We start from the raw sequence: 11605 nt of genomic DNA, 5'->3' as shown, positions 1-11605 counted from the left end.
TGGCCGTGCATTTTCAGTTCGCGGAGTCCTCAGAAAAAGGAAAGAAAAAAAAACAAGGACAAGACAGACAGACACAGCACATGCATCAAACCGCAGACGCACGCATGCTATCGATCTGTGTCGCCTTCTCCCGATTTTCCCCGTCCCGCTCGCCGCCGTCCCGGCAGCTCCCGTGAATGATTGCCCGTCTATTCCCGGCCGCCGTGACGTCCCTCCGGCCTTTGCTCACGGGCTCACGGCGTACAAGGATTTTCCAACAGCCAATTCAGCCTCACTCAACTTGCCGAGAAGGAGAACGCCCTCCAAAACCTACCCGCAGTTCAGACAAATCGCTGCTCATCTAGTACTCCATCCGTTCCGATTTACTCGTCGTGGTTTTAGTTCAAATTTGAACTAAAACCACGACGAGTAAATCAGAACGGAGGGAGTAGTAATCTACCTGTAGTAGATGATGACCATGATGACTAGGCAGCTATCCTCTCTGAGGGCTATTGCCTTTTGTTTTCTTACACAAGCTCAGCTCTTTCTGATGCTGATCATAAACTAATTCTTTTTCCTCTGAGTAGCACTACCACTGTCTTCCCCCCTAAAAAGAACTCCTGGTCTGCCAATCACCCTCCTGGCTCCCTCCCTCCTAGTTAAACCACCTCTGTTCTCTTCCCTTCTCTTCTCTTCCGGTCCACCTCCTCTGCAACTGCAACTGCAACTGCAATTGCGAGCTCCCTCGCTGCCATGGCGTCCACGGCTCCTCCGCGGGAGGACCTCATCACGGAGGACGACGAGCAGCGGCCGCCCCTCACGCGGCCCCTCCTCCACCGCAGCGCCACCAACAACATCTCCCAGGTGGCCATGGTCGGCTCCAAGGCCTGCCCCATCGAGAGCCTCGACTACGAGTAAGCAACGCAGCCCCTCTCTACTGGACCGGAGCACCTCTTTACGCATCCATGTCGGAATTCTCCATTGATCCTGCTAGTTGCCTCCTGAGCTCGTGGCCTGTCATTCTGAGTCTCATCCGTTTTGTTGATTCAATTGCGCGGCTCCTCCGGCCCAGCATCTACCTTGGATCTCCTTCATCGAATGAATCCAATCGTCTTCTCAACAACCTTTCTTGTTTTGTTCCCCCCGTTGCCATGCTCAGTAGATTGTCATGTGATGCTTTCTGTCCTCTGCTTCCTCTTGTCTTATCATCAAGAATCTAGCGTGCTGCGTGCCTCCCTCCTTTTGTTTTCTTCCCTTGGGCTAGTTGTCGTGCGTTCGTTCATGTTTCTTCCCGTACCCACCTGGCATTTTCATCTACCTACGTACTGAATTCAACCTGCGTTGCAGGATCATCGAGAACGACCTGTTCGACCAGAACTGGCGGACGAGGGCCAAGGCGGACCAGGTCCGGTACGTGGTCCTCAAATGGACCTTCTGCTTCGCCATCGGGATCATCACCGGCGTCGTCGGCTTCCTCATCAACCTCGCCGTCGAGAACGTCGCCGGCTTCAAGCACGCCGCCGTCTCATCCCTCATGGAATCCAGCAGGTCTGTTCCCTTTGTTTTGTCTCCGCCGAGCACCAAGACAAATGTTCTTCTGTATCTATGTTTGTCTCCACTGTGAGCAATATTCCATTCAGGTTCACCGTGTCTGACTCACTGACTGTCCGAGATCTGCTCTGCTCCGCAGCTACTGGACGGCCTTCTGGGTGTTCGCCGGCGCGAACCTGGCGCTGCTACTATTCGCGTCGGCGATCACGGCGTCGGTGTCGCCGGCGGCCGGCGGGTCGGGGATCCCGGAGGTGAAGGCGTACCTCAACGGCGTGGACGCGCCCAACATCTTCTCGCTCAGGACCCTCGCTGTCAAGGTGAGACCACTTCTAGTCCACATCCTCATCCACCTCAGCATATCACACGCCTCTTCAACTCGTCCACGGGACGAGCACATGATCCGTCCACCCACCCACGTCCGCTGCTACTTCAATTATCCATCCGTCTGTCCGTCTGTGTCCACCTCTGCACTGGACCGGGTTTATCCAAAAATAAATAAAAAGAGACGCCATCAATTGCAAACCCTGCACGATCGGAGGAATGATTGTGCAGGTTCCCACCATTGTTTATGATCCATGTGACCAAAAATAATAATTACTGCTGCTCCTTCCTTGTCGTCAAAGGCCGCTATGAATTAGTATAGCACTATATTCTTTAATTTTTGTTTGGATCTGGTCATCCGTTTACTCTACACCGACGTGGCTTGTCTTATTGGGTGGGGAGGGTATAGAAATATAAAATGCATCAATCATTTGAGCTGGAACCGCCAGATTTCTATCTCACTGAAAGTGACAGGGAAGAGGACATTGTTTGCTTGGTTTGGGCTTTGGGGTCAGTCATCTGTCCGCCCGACCATATGGCAAAAAAAATAAAAATAAGAAGAAAAATAATCTAAGAGCATTCTAGCCCTTCTATAACTGGTAAAGGCGAACGTCCAATGCACATTGATATTAAACAGTATAGTAATTTCATGTATATATTAGGTACTTCCTCCCTTTCTAAATATAAGTCTTTCTAGAGATTTCAATATAGACTACATAGGGATGTATATAGACGTAGTTTAGAATGTAGATTCACTTATTTTGTCCCTTATGTAATCCATATTAGAATCTTTAAAAAGACTTATATTTAGGAATAGAGGAAGTACGATATATTTGCGCATTAATTACTTAATTACTCCCTCCGTCAATGTAACATGTTTTTTGATACTAGTGTAGTGTCAAAACACGTCTTACATTATGGGACGGAGGGGGTATTATTGTATAAGTCTTTTTAGAGATTGCAATATGGACTATATACGGAGCAAAATGAGTGAATCTATGCTCTAAACTACGTCTATATACATTCGTATGTAGTCCATATTGAAATCTCTAAAAAGGCTTATATATAGAAATGGAGGGAGTAGCATTGGTGTTAATATTTCGTACGATACGATATTAATGTGTGCTAAATATGTTGAGCGCTGACCATTGCAACAATCTAGATCGTTGGATTGACCTAGTTCGATGGTTGAGATTAATTGGATTTGCCCTTTGGGTCCTTTTTATATTGATATAGATATAGATACATATTATTTATTCCCATAAAAACCATTTAGAGAATTAACCCCATCTAGTCCTTTCCCAGGATATAATCCCTCAAAATTTGCAAAAATGTTACTCCAATCTCGAGCACAAATGCACCCTCCTCAAAAATTTGCGAAAGTGTTACTCTAATCTCGAGCACAAATGCACCCGCATGAACAGTAAATTAAAAAAAAGCAATCAAACAATTCAAATAGTTTGAACTTTTTTTGTGGGTAAACTCAACAAGTTTTCTAACATCCTACAAAACTTCACAATAAAAACTGATCTGTAGAGGTGTGTGCAAAAAATAAATGAGTGCTCCAAAATGCATCTTTTTGAGTCCCTAAATTTTTCACGGGCCTCGAGGGATGTCTTTCAAGGTGAATTTTGTAGGATGTTAGAAAATTTGTTGATGTTCATCCACACAAAATCAGTTTTTATTTTATTTTATTTACTATTATTTTAGAGTTTACTGTTCATGCGGATGTATATGTCCAAATACCTGTGGAGGTGTCCCTCAAAACTTACCCTTTACACTAAATTTAAGCCCAAAAGAGGCATTCTCAGTAGGACCACGCTTTCCTCTCCCCCTATTCATGCCACAGCCACCGGCGAACCGCCCTATTCGTCTGTCCCAAACTATAAAGCACCTTTGCGGCCCTTTCGAACCGCAACCCTAGCCGCTGACATCTATTTGCCCAAATTCCCTATGCACCACCCCGCTCCCCATAGACTACCCCACCGACAATGAGATGGTGTGCAGCCGGCCCACGTACTACTCGTAGCTCTCTAATGATTGGTGGGCCCGAATCTAGGCGGAGGTGGCAACAGTTGTCGTCGCGCGAGAGGTTGCCACCGCCATCGATGCCGACTAGAGCTCCCCTTCAGAGGAGGAGGATCGTCTGCCCGACCGCCTAATTGGATGTTTCATTACAAATCTTATTATTATTATATTATATAGCACACACACACAATCGATTTTTGTGAAGAAAAGAAAGGGAGAAGAGCTTTGAGGCGAAGATGGGGGCACCACGATGAGTAGCCATGAGGCGCGGGACTGCCGCCAAGGCCGAGGCGGGAGCAACCTGAAGGCGGGGAAGACTCGAAAGTGTTGTCACTGGTGGAGGGCAGTCCCAGACGATAGTTCAGGGTACGGGTGGGCTACCAATGCCGGAGAGGATGAATGGTTAAGAAGTGGGCTTAGAAGGAAGGTCGGGGCGATGACATCATGGTGAAGGTAGCGGCGAGTCGCGAGTGAGAGCGCCATCGGCTACGCGTGGCGTCAAGGAGCGGTTCGGCCAGTGTCGAATCAAGATGAAGGAGAAAAACTATTGGTTGAACGAAGGAGAAAGCAGGTCAACCGTCGGATGGAAATCCAAATGGCGATTGATGCCCAATTGTTTTTCGCGCAACATATATTTGATCCCCATGTATCATGTCCACCAACAAGAAGAAATACTCATTCTAATCCATTCTATGATGCCAATTTGTGTTTGACACTTTGAATTGGAGCGTACAGAGACTCTAAAAATTTACATTACCTACCTTTCATAGAACAGTGGTAGTCACAAAAATTAATAATATAGCCTCCGATTCATCAAGGTTGTACAGTACTAAATTTGCGTCAATTAATTTTGATCGGGGTAAGAAAAAAAAACACTGCTCTTTCTGGCGCGCACACACGCACTTAAAAAACACTGCTCTCACAATATTATATTTTTCAAATTTTATCTTTTGCTTCTCGGCCAAGTGCGTGCATGTGCGAAATGTTTTTTTTGGACTGAACTCTGATCGAACCGTGCGAGCAGGTCATCGGCAACATAGCCGCCGTGTCATCGTCGCTGCACGTCGGCAAGGCCGGGCCAATGGTGCACACGGGCGCGTGCATAGCCGCCATCTTCGGCCAGGGCGGGTCGCGCAGGTACGGCCTCACCTGGCGCTGGCTACGCTACTTCAAGAACGACCGCGACCGCCGCGACCTGGTCACCATCGGCGCCGGCGCCGGTGTCAGCGCGGCGTTCCGCGCACCGGTCGGCGGCGTGCTCTTCGCTCTCGAGTCCCTCTCCTCGTGGTGGCGGAGCGCGCTGATCTGGCGCTCCTTCTTCACGACGGCGGTGGTGGCGGTGGTGCTGCGGCTGTTCGTGGAGCTGTGCGGGACGGGGCGGTGCGGGATGTTCGGCAAGGGCGGGCTCATCATGTACGACGTGAGCACCATGTTCGAGGACCTCATGACGTACCACCTCAAGGACATCCCCATCGTCGTCCTCATCGGCGTCATCGGCGCCGTCCTCGGCGCCTTCTACAACTTCCTCATGATGCAGGTCCTCCGCGTCTACAGCGTCGTCAACGAGCGCGGCCGCGCGCACAAGCTGCTGCTGGCGGCGGCCGTGTCCGTCCTGACGTCGTGCTGCGTGTTCGGCATGCCGTGGTTCGCGCCGTGCCGGCCCTGCCCCGTCGCGGGGCCCAACGGCGCCTGCGGCTCCCTCAACAAGTTCCGGCGGTTCCACTGCCCGCCGGACCACTACAACGACCTGGCCAGCCTCATGCTCAACATCAACGACGACGCCATCCGCAACCTCTACGCCACCGGCACCAACGACGTCTACCACCCGGGCTCCATGCTCGCCTTCTTCCTCGCCTCCTACGCGCTCGGCGTGCTCAGCTACGGCGTGGTGGCGCCGTCGGGGCTCTTCGTCCCCATCATCCTCACCGGCGCCACCTACGGCCGCCTGGTGGCGATGCTGCTGGGCAGGCACTCCGGCCTCGACCACGGCCTGGTGGCCATCCTCGGCTCGGCGTCCTTCCTGGGCGGCACGCTCCGCATGACGGTGTCCGTGTGCGTCATCATCGTGGAGCTGACCAACAACCTGCTCCTCCTGCCGCTGGTCATGCTCGTCCTGCTCATCTCCAAGACCGTCGCCGACTCCTTCAACGCCAGCATCTACGACCTCATCGTGCGCCTCAAGGGCCTGCCCTACCTCGACGGCCACGCTGAGCCCTACATGCGGCAGCTCAGCGTGGGCGACGTGGTGGTCGGGCCCCTACGGAGCTTCAACGGCGTCGAGAAGGTCGGCCACATCATGCACGTCCTCCGCACCACGGGCCACCACGCGTTCCCGGTCATCGACGAGCCGCCCTTCGCCACCGCGCCCGTGCTCTACGGCCTCGTGCTCAGGGCGCACCTCCTCGTGCTCCTCAGGAAGCGGGAGTTCCTGCCGGCGCAGGAGCGGTACCCCAAGGAGTACAGCATCGCGGCGAGGTTCGAGGCGCAGGACTTCGACAAGCGCGGCTCCGGCAAGCAGGACACGGTGGACGGCGTGGAGCTGTCGCCGGAGGAGATGGAGATGTACGTGGACCTGCACCCGTTCACCAACGCCTCGCCATACACCGTCGTGGAGACCATGTCGCTGGCCAAGGCGCTCATCCTCTTCCGCGAGGTCGGCCTCCGCCACCTCCTCGTCGTGCCCAAGGCCTGCGACGTAAGTACATTTTCTCACGCAGCTAGCAGCAATGGAATCCGAACTGTGTTGTTGACGAAACAAACTGCGTGCATGCAGAGGTCGCCGGTGGTGGGGATCCTGACGAGGCACGACTTCATGCCGGAGCACATCCTGGGGCTGCACCCGGTGCTGCTCGGCGGCAAGTGGAAGCGGCTCCGGTGGCACAAGGCCGCCGTCGCCAAGTACTTCCGCGACCTCATCGTGCGGCTCGCCAACTGCGGCTGAAGCATACAACAAACGTACGTACATATTACCTGCATTCTGCTGGCAGAATGTTGGAGTGAGGATCAATTTTTGCGCGCCTGTGAAGAAATAATTCCAAAAAACACTGTTTTCTCTTCTTATTATCTTGATTCATTACTTGTAAGTATATTAGCTCCAAAAAACAGAGTGGTGGTCCGTGTATATCCGTTGGATCTGCCACGTCTTGCACTGCTGTTCCTTGTGTACATTATTAACGACGGGAAGATGTTCTTTCCGGAACTTGATTATTGCGGAACACGTGACCTGTAGTGCTATGATTCAGATAGCATTCCCTGCCATGGCGACGGTGTGGTTCATAGATCTCATAGTTTCATGGGGAATTACACAGGGATTCAGGGGAAGAGGAAGATAGCTTGGGGAAGAAGAAGATACATAACAGAGTCGTCTGTCAATACATTTCCTCGATGGTCCTCCTAACGGGCGCCTTCTGCGCCGGTTCCCCGTTCTGGCGCCCACACGCCCGCGAACTGGGCTGGCCCAGCTTGCCTCGTTCGCTTGTTTCACTTCTGCTCGTTCGCTCCCCTCGCTCCCTCGTTCATTCTCCCTCGATCGCCTACTTCGCTCCCTGGATCGGTGAAGTATTGACTTTTGACAAAAAAAACGAAAACTTTCGTGAATTCAAGAATTTTCATAAAATTTGAAAGAAAGTCCAGGAACTTATAAAAAAGTTCACGAATTTGAAAAAAGTTCATCAATAAAGAAAAATCGGTTTTGAAGAAATGAAAATCTTAAATATGCGAACAAATATTTCGAAAATCGTACGCAAATTTCGAATATTCCTTTTATTTTAAACGTGAACTATGTTTTTCAAAAACTGAACAAAGTTTGAAATTTGAATACTTTTTTTTGTACTGTGAACAATTTTTAGAAAGCGAATTTAGAATACACATTGAACATTTTCTTAGTACAGGGTGAACATTATTCAAAGAAACACTGAACATTTTTTAAAATACACCGAACTTTTTTTCAATACATGCTGAACAAAATTTCTCTACACGATGAACATTTTTTATACACACTAAACATTTTTTCAATGTATGGTGAAAATATTCAAATACACATAGAACTTTTTTTAAAATATGATGAACTCATTTTGAATGCATGCTGAACAAAATTTCTGTACATGATGAACATTTTTTTATACACTCTGAACATTTTTCCAATGTATGATGAAATTTTTTCTTCAATACGGTGAACAAAAATTTGGAATTCAGAACTATTTTTGAAACGTGAACAAAATTCAAAAACATAAACAAAATTTGGAATTTAATAAAACATTTTCTGAAAAGTCAAACGAATTTGAAAAAATCTGAACATATTTTGGATATTGAAAATAGTTCATCCAATTCGAAAATAGTTCATCAAATTTAAAAAAGTTCACTGGTTTTCAAAAAAAGTTCATTGAATTTGAAAAAAGGTTCATCGATTTTGGAAAAAGTTCATGGAATTTGGTGAGAAAAGTTCATCGATTTTGCAAAAAGTTCACCGAATATGAAAAAGTTCATCGATTTTGAAGAAAACTTCATCAAATTTGAAAGAAAGTTAATAAAATTGAAAAAGACAGAAAAAAGAAAAAATAAGAAGAAAAGGCAAAAAGAAAGTACAACAGAAAAAAAAGAAAAAAGAAAAGCGCGTGGTCACGTAATTTAAAAAGGAAAACAAAAAAAGGAAAAAGAAAGAAGAACGAATACTAGATGAAAAAACTAAAGCTGAACCATATCCTGCCCTATGGTCGCGTGGTTGAACAAGCTTTCCTTGACGCGGAGGTAGGTGGTTCGAATCCTGGTACCGCACTTTTTTGCCGATTAAGACAAAAATTAAAAACATGTAATGGGCCGGCCCAGTGCGGCGCGGGGGGTGTGCGCCCGTTTGCTCCCATGCCTGTAACGGGCGCAACGGGCGCCGTTTAGGGAATGCCTTCCTTGATGCCTCACTCACACCACATGGCACGCCTAAATACGCTCGGGACGGGCCGAGACAGAACGGCTCACGCGCAAACGGCTCCAGGCCCACTGGGTCGTGGCACTCCCCTCCCCTTGCAGCCTGAGGAAGCCAGTAGGCCCATTTTTTGGAGCAGAATGAACCATGCAACGGAGGAAAGTTTTCAGGCATTGATTTAGCTTCTCAGATTGCCTATCTGTTTTAGGATGATTGGCTGAACTCATATTCATCTTGGTGTCACTCAATCTGCAAAGTACTTGCCAAACAGTGCTAGTGAACAGTGGATCTCTGTCTTTAACCAAAACCTTTGGGAGGCCATATAGCTTGTATACATGATCTAGGTAAACCTGGACCACTATCAATGCAGTAAATGGGTGGGACAGGGGAACGAGATGCCCATACTTGGTAAATTTGTCTATAATGACCAGAATAGTATCATAGTTCTTGCTTTTAGGAAGTCCACTGCTAAAATCCATGGTTGTCATGTTCCAAGCTTCTGTAGGCACATGAAGTGGACTCGACAGTCCAGATTTCTTAATATGCTTCACTTTAGCTTGCTGACAGACTGTGCAATCTCTCACATATTGTTGATGTTCTTGTAGAGGTATAGGATGCAACTCTCAATGTATTGATAGGTGCATATGCACAAGTATATATAGTACATAGGGCAAGTCATATCCTCAACTATACACAAGGAGGAGACTTGGAATACAAGAATACATGTGCTAAATACATATCTCAACACCCCCCCCCCCCCCCCCCCGCAGTCGAAGCGACACCGTTGCTGACGCAGAGACTAGACCGGAATTCCTCGAAAGACGTCGTAGGCAAGCCTTTGGTCATGATGTCAGCAAATTGGTGGGAGGTGGGAACGTGTAGAACACGGAAATGGCCAAGAACCACCTGATCCCGAACAAAATGGATATCAAGCTCAATGTGCTTGGTACGACGATGATGAACCGGGTTGGCGGAGAGGTAGACGGCGGAGATGTTGTCGCAGTAGACGACGGTGGCCTTCTCAACAGGACACGAGAGCTCGTGAAGAAGCTGACGAAGCCAGGAGCACTCAGCAACAACGTTGGCCACAGCGCGGTACTCAGCCTCGGCGCTAGACCGCGAAACAGTGGGCTGCCGCTTGGACGACCACGACACCAGGGATGGTCCAAGGAAGATGCAGTAACCCGAAGTAGATCGACGGGTGTCCGGGCAGCCAGCCCAGTCGGCGTCGGAGTAGGCGACCAGATCAGTGGCAGTGGAGGCGCGCAGAGTAAGACCAAGATCCATAGCACCGCGGATGTAGCGGAGAATCCGCTTAACGGTAGTCCAGTGAACATCTCGAGGAGCATGCATATGCAGGTAGACCTGCTGAACCGCGTACTGAAGCTCCGGTCGAGTGAGAGTGAGGTACTGGAGAGCACCAACAATGGACCGGAAGAAGCCAGTGATGAAGTCATGTACCTAGGGTAGGGTCATAGGTTGTCTAAAGTAACCTTCCCAAGGACACCCTCAGAAGAAACTGCCTTCCAGTCGACTAAGAGAGACTTCACTCGACGGTCTCGAAGGACTCGACCATGAAGACTCACTCGACCACCAGGAGATCAAGAGCCACTCTGCATCCAAACGGTCTGTAATTAAGTAGTCTTTATGGCATTTAGGACACTTTATGTAAGGCGTTACCAGTAACGCCTAGCCTTAATGTACTTTAAACCCTGCATAACTGAGGGCCGGAGGGGTCTGGCAGACACTATATAAGCCACCCCCCTCCTCAGTGTAAAGGGTTCGCACCCCTGTAATCTATTCACACATAATCCAGTCGACCGCCTCCGGGCTCCGAGACGTAGGGCTGTTACTTCCTCCGAGAAGGGCCTGAACTCGTACATCCCTTGTCTTCACAACTGCTCCATAGCTAAGATCTTGCCTCTCCATACCTACCCCCCATTCTACTGTCAGACTTAGAACCACGACAGTTGGCGCCCACCGTGGGGCAGGTGTCTTAGCGATTTTTTGGAGAAGTTGCAATTGTTCCGATTGCCTTCATCATGGTTTCTGGTGGAGTTTTGGTCGAGGGCCGGGAGATCCATCTCGGCGCGCTCACCTTCATCGCCGACGACTCCGCTTGGCTCCAGGAGGCTCCACTCGACATCGACGCGCTCCCTGTCCACGGTGCGACGCATTTCCGGGTGTGTGTCCGCGGCGTCCTGCTGCGGCAACCGTCGACTCCATATCGGTCGACTCCCCTGTCGTCCTCCCTCCCTGTCTCCCGCCAGCGCAAGCGCTCTGGTCGGTCGAGGCTCCAGCGGTGGGTGAGGCACGCGGTGGCTCGCCAGTCGGCCACCCCCCAAGTCGCGGCGATCGAGCCCGACGAATCCCTCTACGGCCTGTTCGATCTGTCGACTGGCTCCGTAGAGACCGCATCTGAGTGTGACAGCAGCGATCCGGCGGCGGAGGTCTTGATGGTCAATGGGCCTCGTAGCCCTCCCGGCTTCCCCCGCGACGACGGGATAGACGGTGGAGGCGACCCCGCTCAAGTCCATGAGGAATATCAGCCCGAGCCACTTAATTCCCTGCAAAGGGAAGAACTTCGCCGCAGGAACATGGATGTCCTGCATACTCCCATCGCAGGAGAAACCCCCGAGGCTCACGCCTTGGAGGAGGCATGTTTGGCCAACTTGGCTGAACGCACCCGTCTGGAGAACCTCCAGCGAGCACTTGACGAGCGCGCGCGCCAACGAGTACCCGACTCCAGTCGACGTCAACTCTTCCCGCAGCCGACTCGGATATATTGAACCCCGATTCAGAATTTAG

The 11605-nt window shown here is 50.1% G+C and overlaps 1 protein-coding gene across 1 annotated transcript; it reads left to right on the top strand.

Annotated features, from left to right (window-relative positions):
• The first annotated feature begins 458 nt into the window (after positions 1 to 458).
• Positions 459 to 7137, top strand: LOC123113787 (putative chloride channel-like protein CLC-g). The gene is made up of 5 exons (XM_044535098.1): positions 459 to 893; positions 1327 to 1527; positions 1670 to 1847; positions 4904 to 6574; positions 6653 to 7137. The coding sequence occupies exons 1-5, from the start codon at positions 733 to 735 to the stop codon at positions 6818 to 6820; spliced, it is 2379 nt and encodes a 792-aa protein (XP_044391033.1). The 5' UTR covers positions 459 to 732; the 3' UTR covers positions 6821 to 7137.
• The last annotated feature ends 4468 nt before the right edge of the window (positions 7138 to 11605 follow it).

This window comes from Triticum aestivum, chromosome 5B, assembly GCF_018294505.1.
Source record: "Triticum aestivum cultivar Chinese Spring chromosome 5B, IWGSC CS RefSeq v2.1, whole genome shotgun sequence".
Classification (NCBI taxonomy): Eukaryota; Viridiplantae; Streptophyta; class Magnoliopsida; order Poales; family Poaceae; genus Triticum; species Triticum aestivum.
This window is presented reverse-complemented; position numbering and strand designations above follow the sequence as displayed.

What these genes read in the sequence shown, in the direction of transcription:
- LOC123113787 (XM_044535098.1), top strand. Translation starts at nt 733, where the DNA reads ATGGCGTCCACGGCTCCTCCGCGGGAGGACCTCATCACGGAGGACGAC. An exon ending in TCCCTCATGGAATCCAGCAG is followed by an intron (nt 1,528 to 1,669) that starts GTCTGTTCCCTT and finishes TCTGCTCCGCAG; the next exon opens with CTACTGGACGGCCTTCTGGG. An exon ending in TCAGGACCCTCGCTGTCAAG is followed by an intron (nt 1,848 to 4,903) that starts GTGAGACCACTT and finishes CCGTGCGAGCAG; the next exon opens with GTCATCGGCAACATAGCCGC.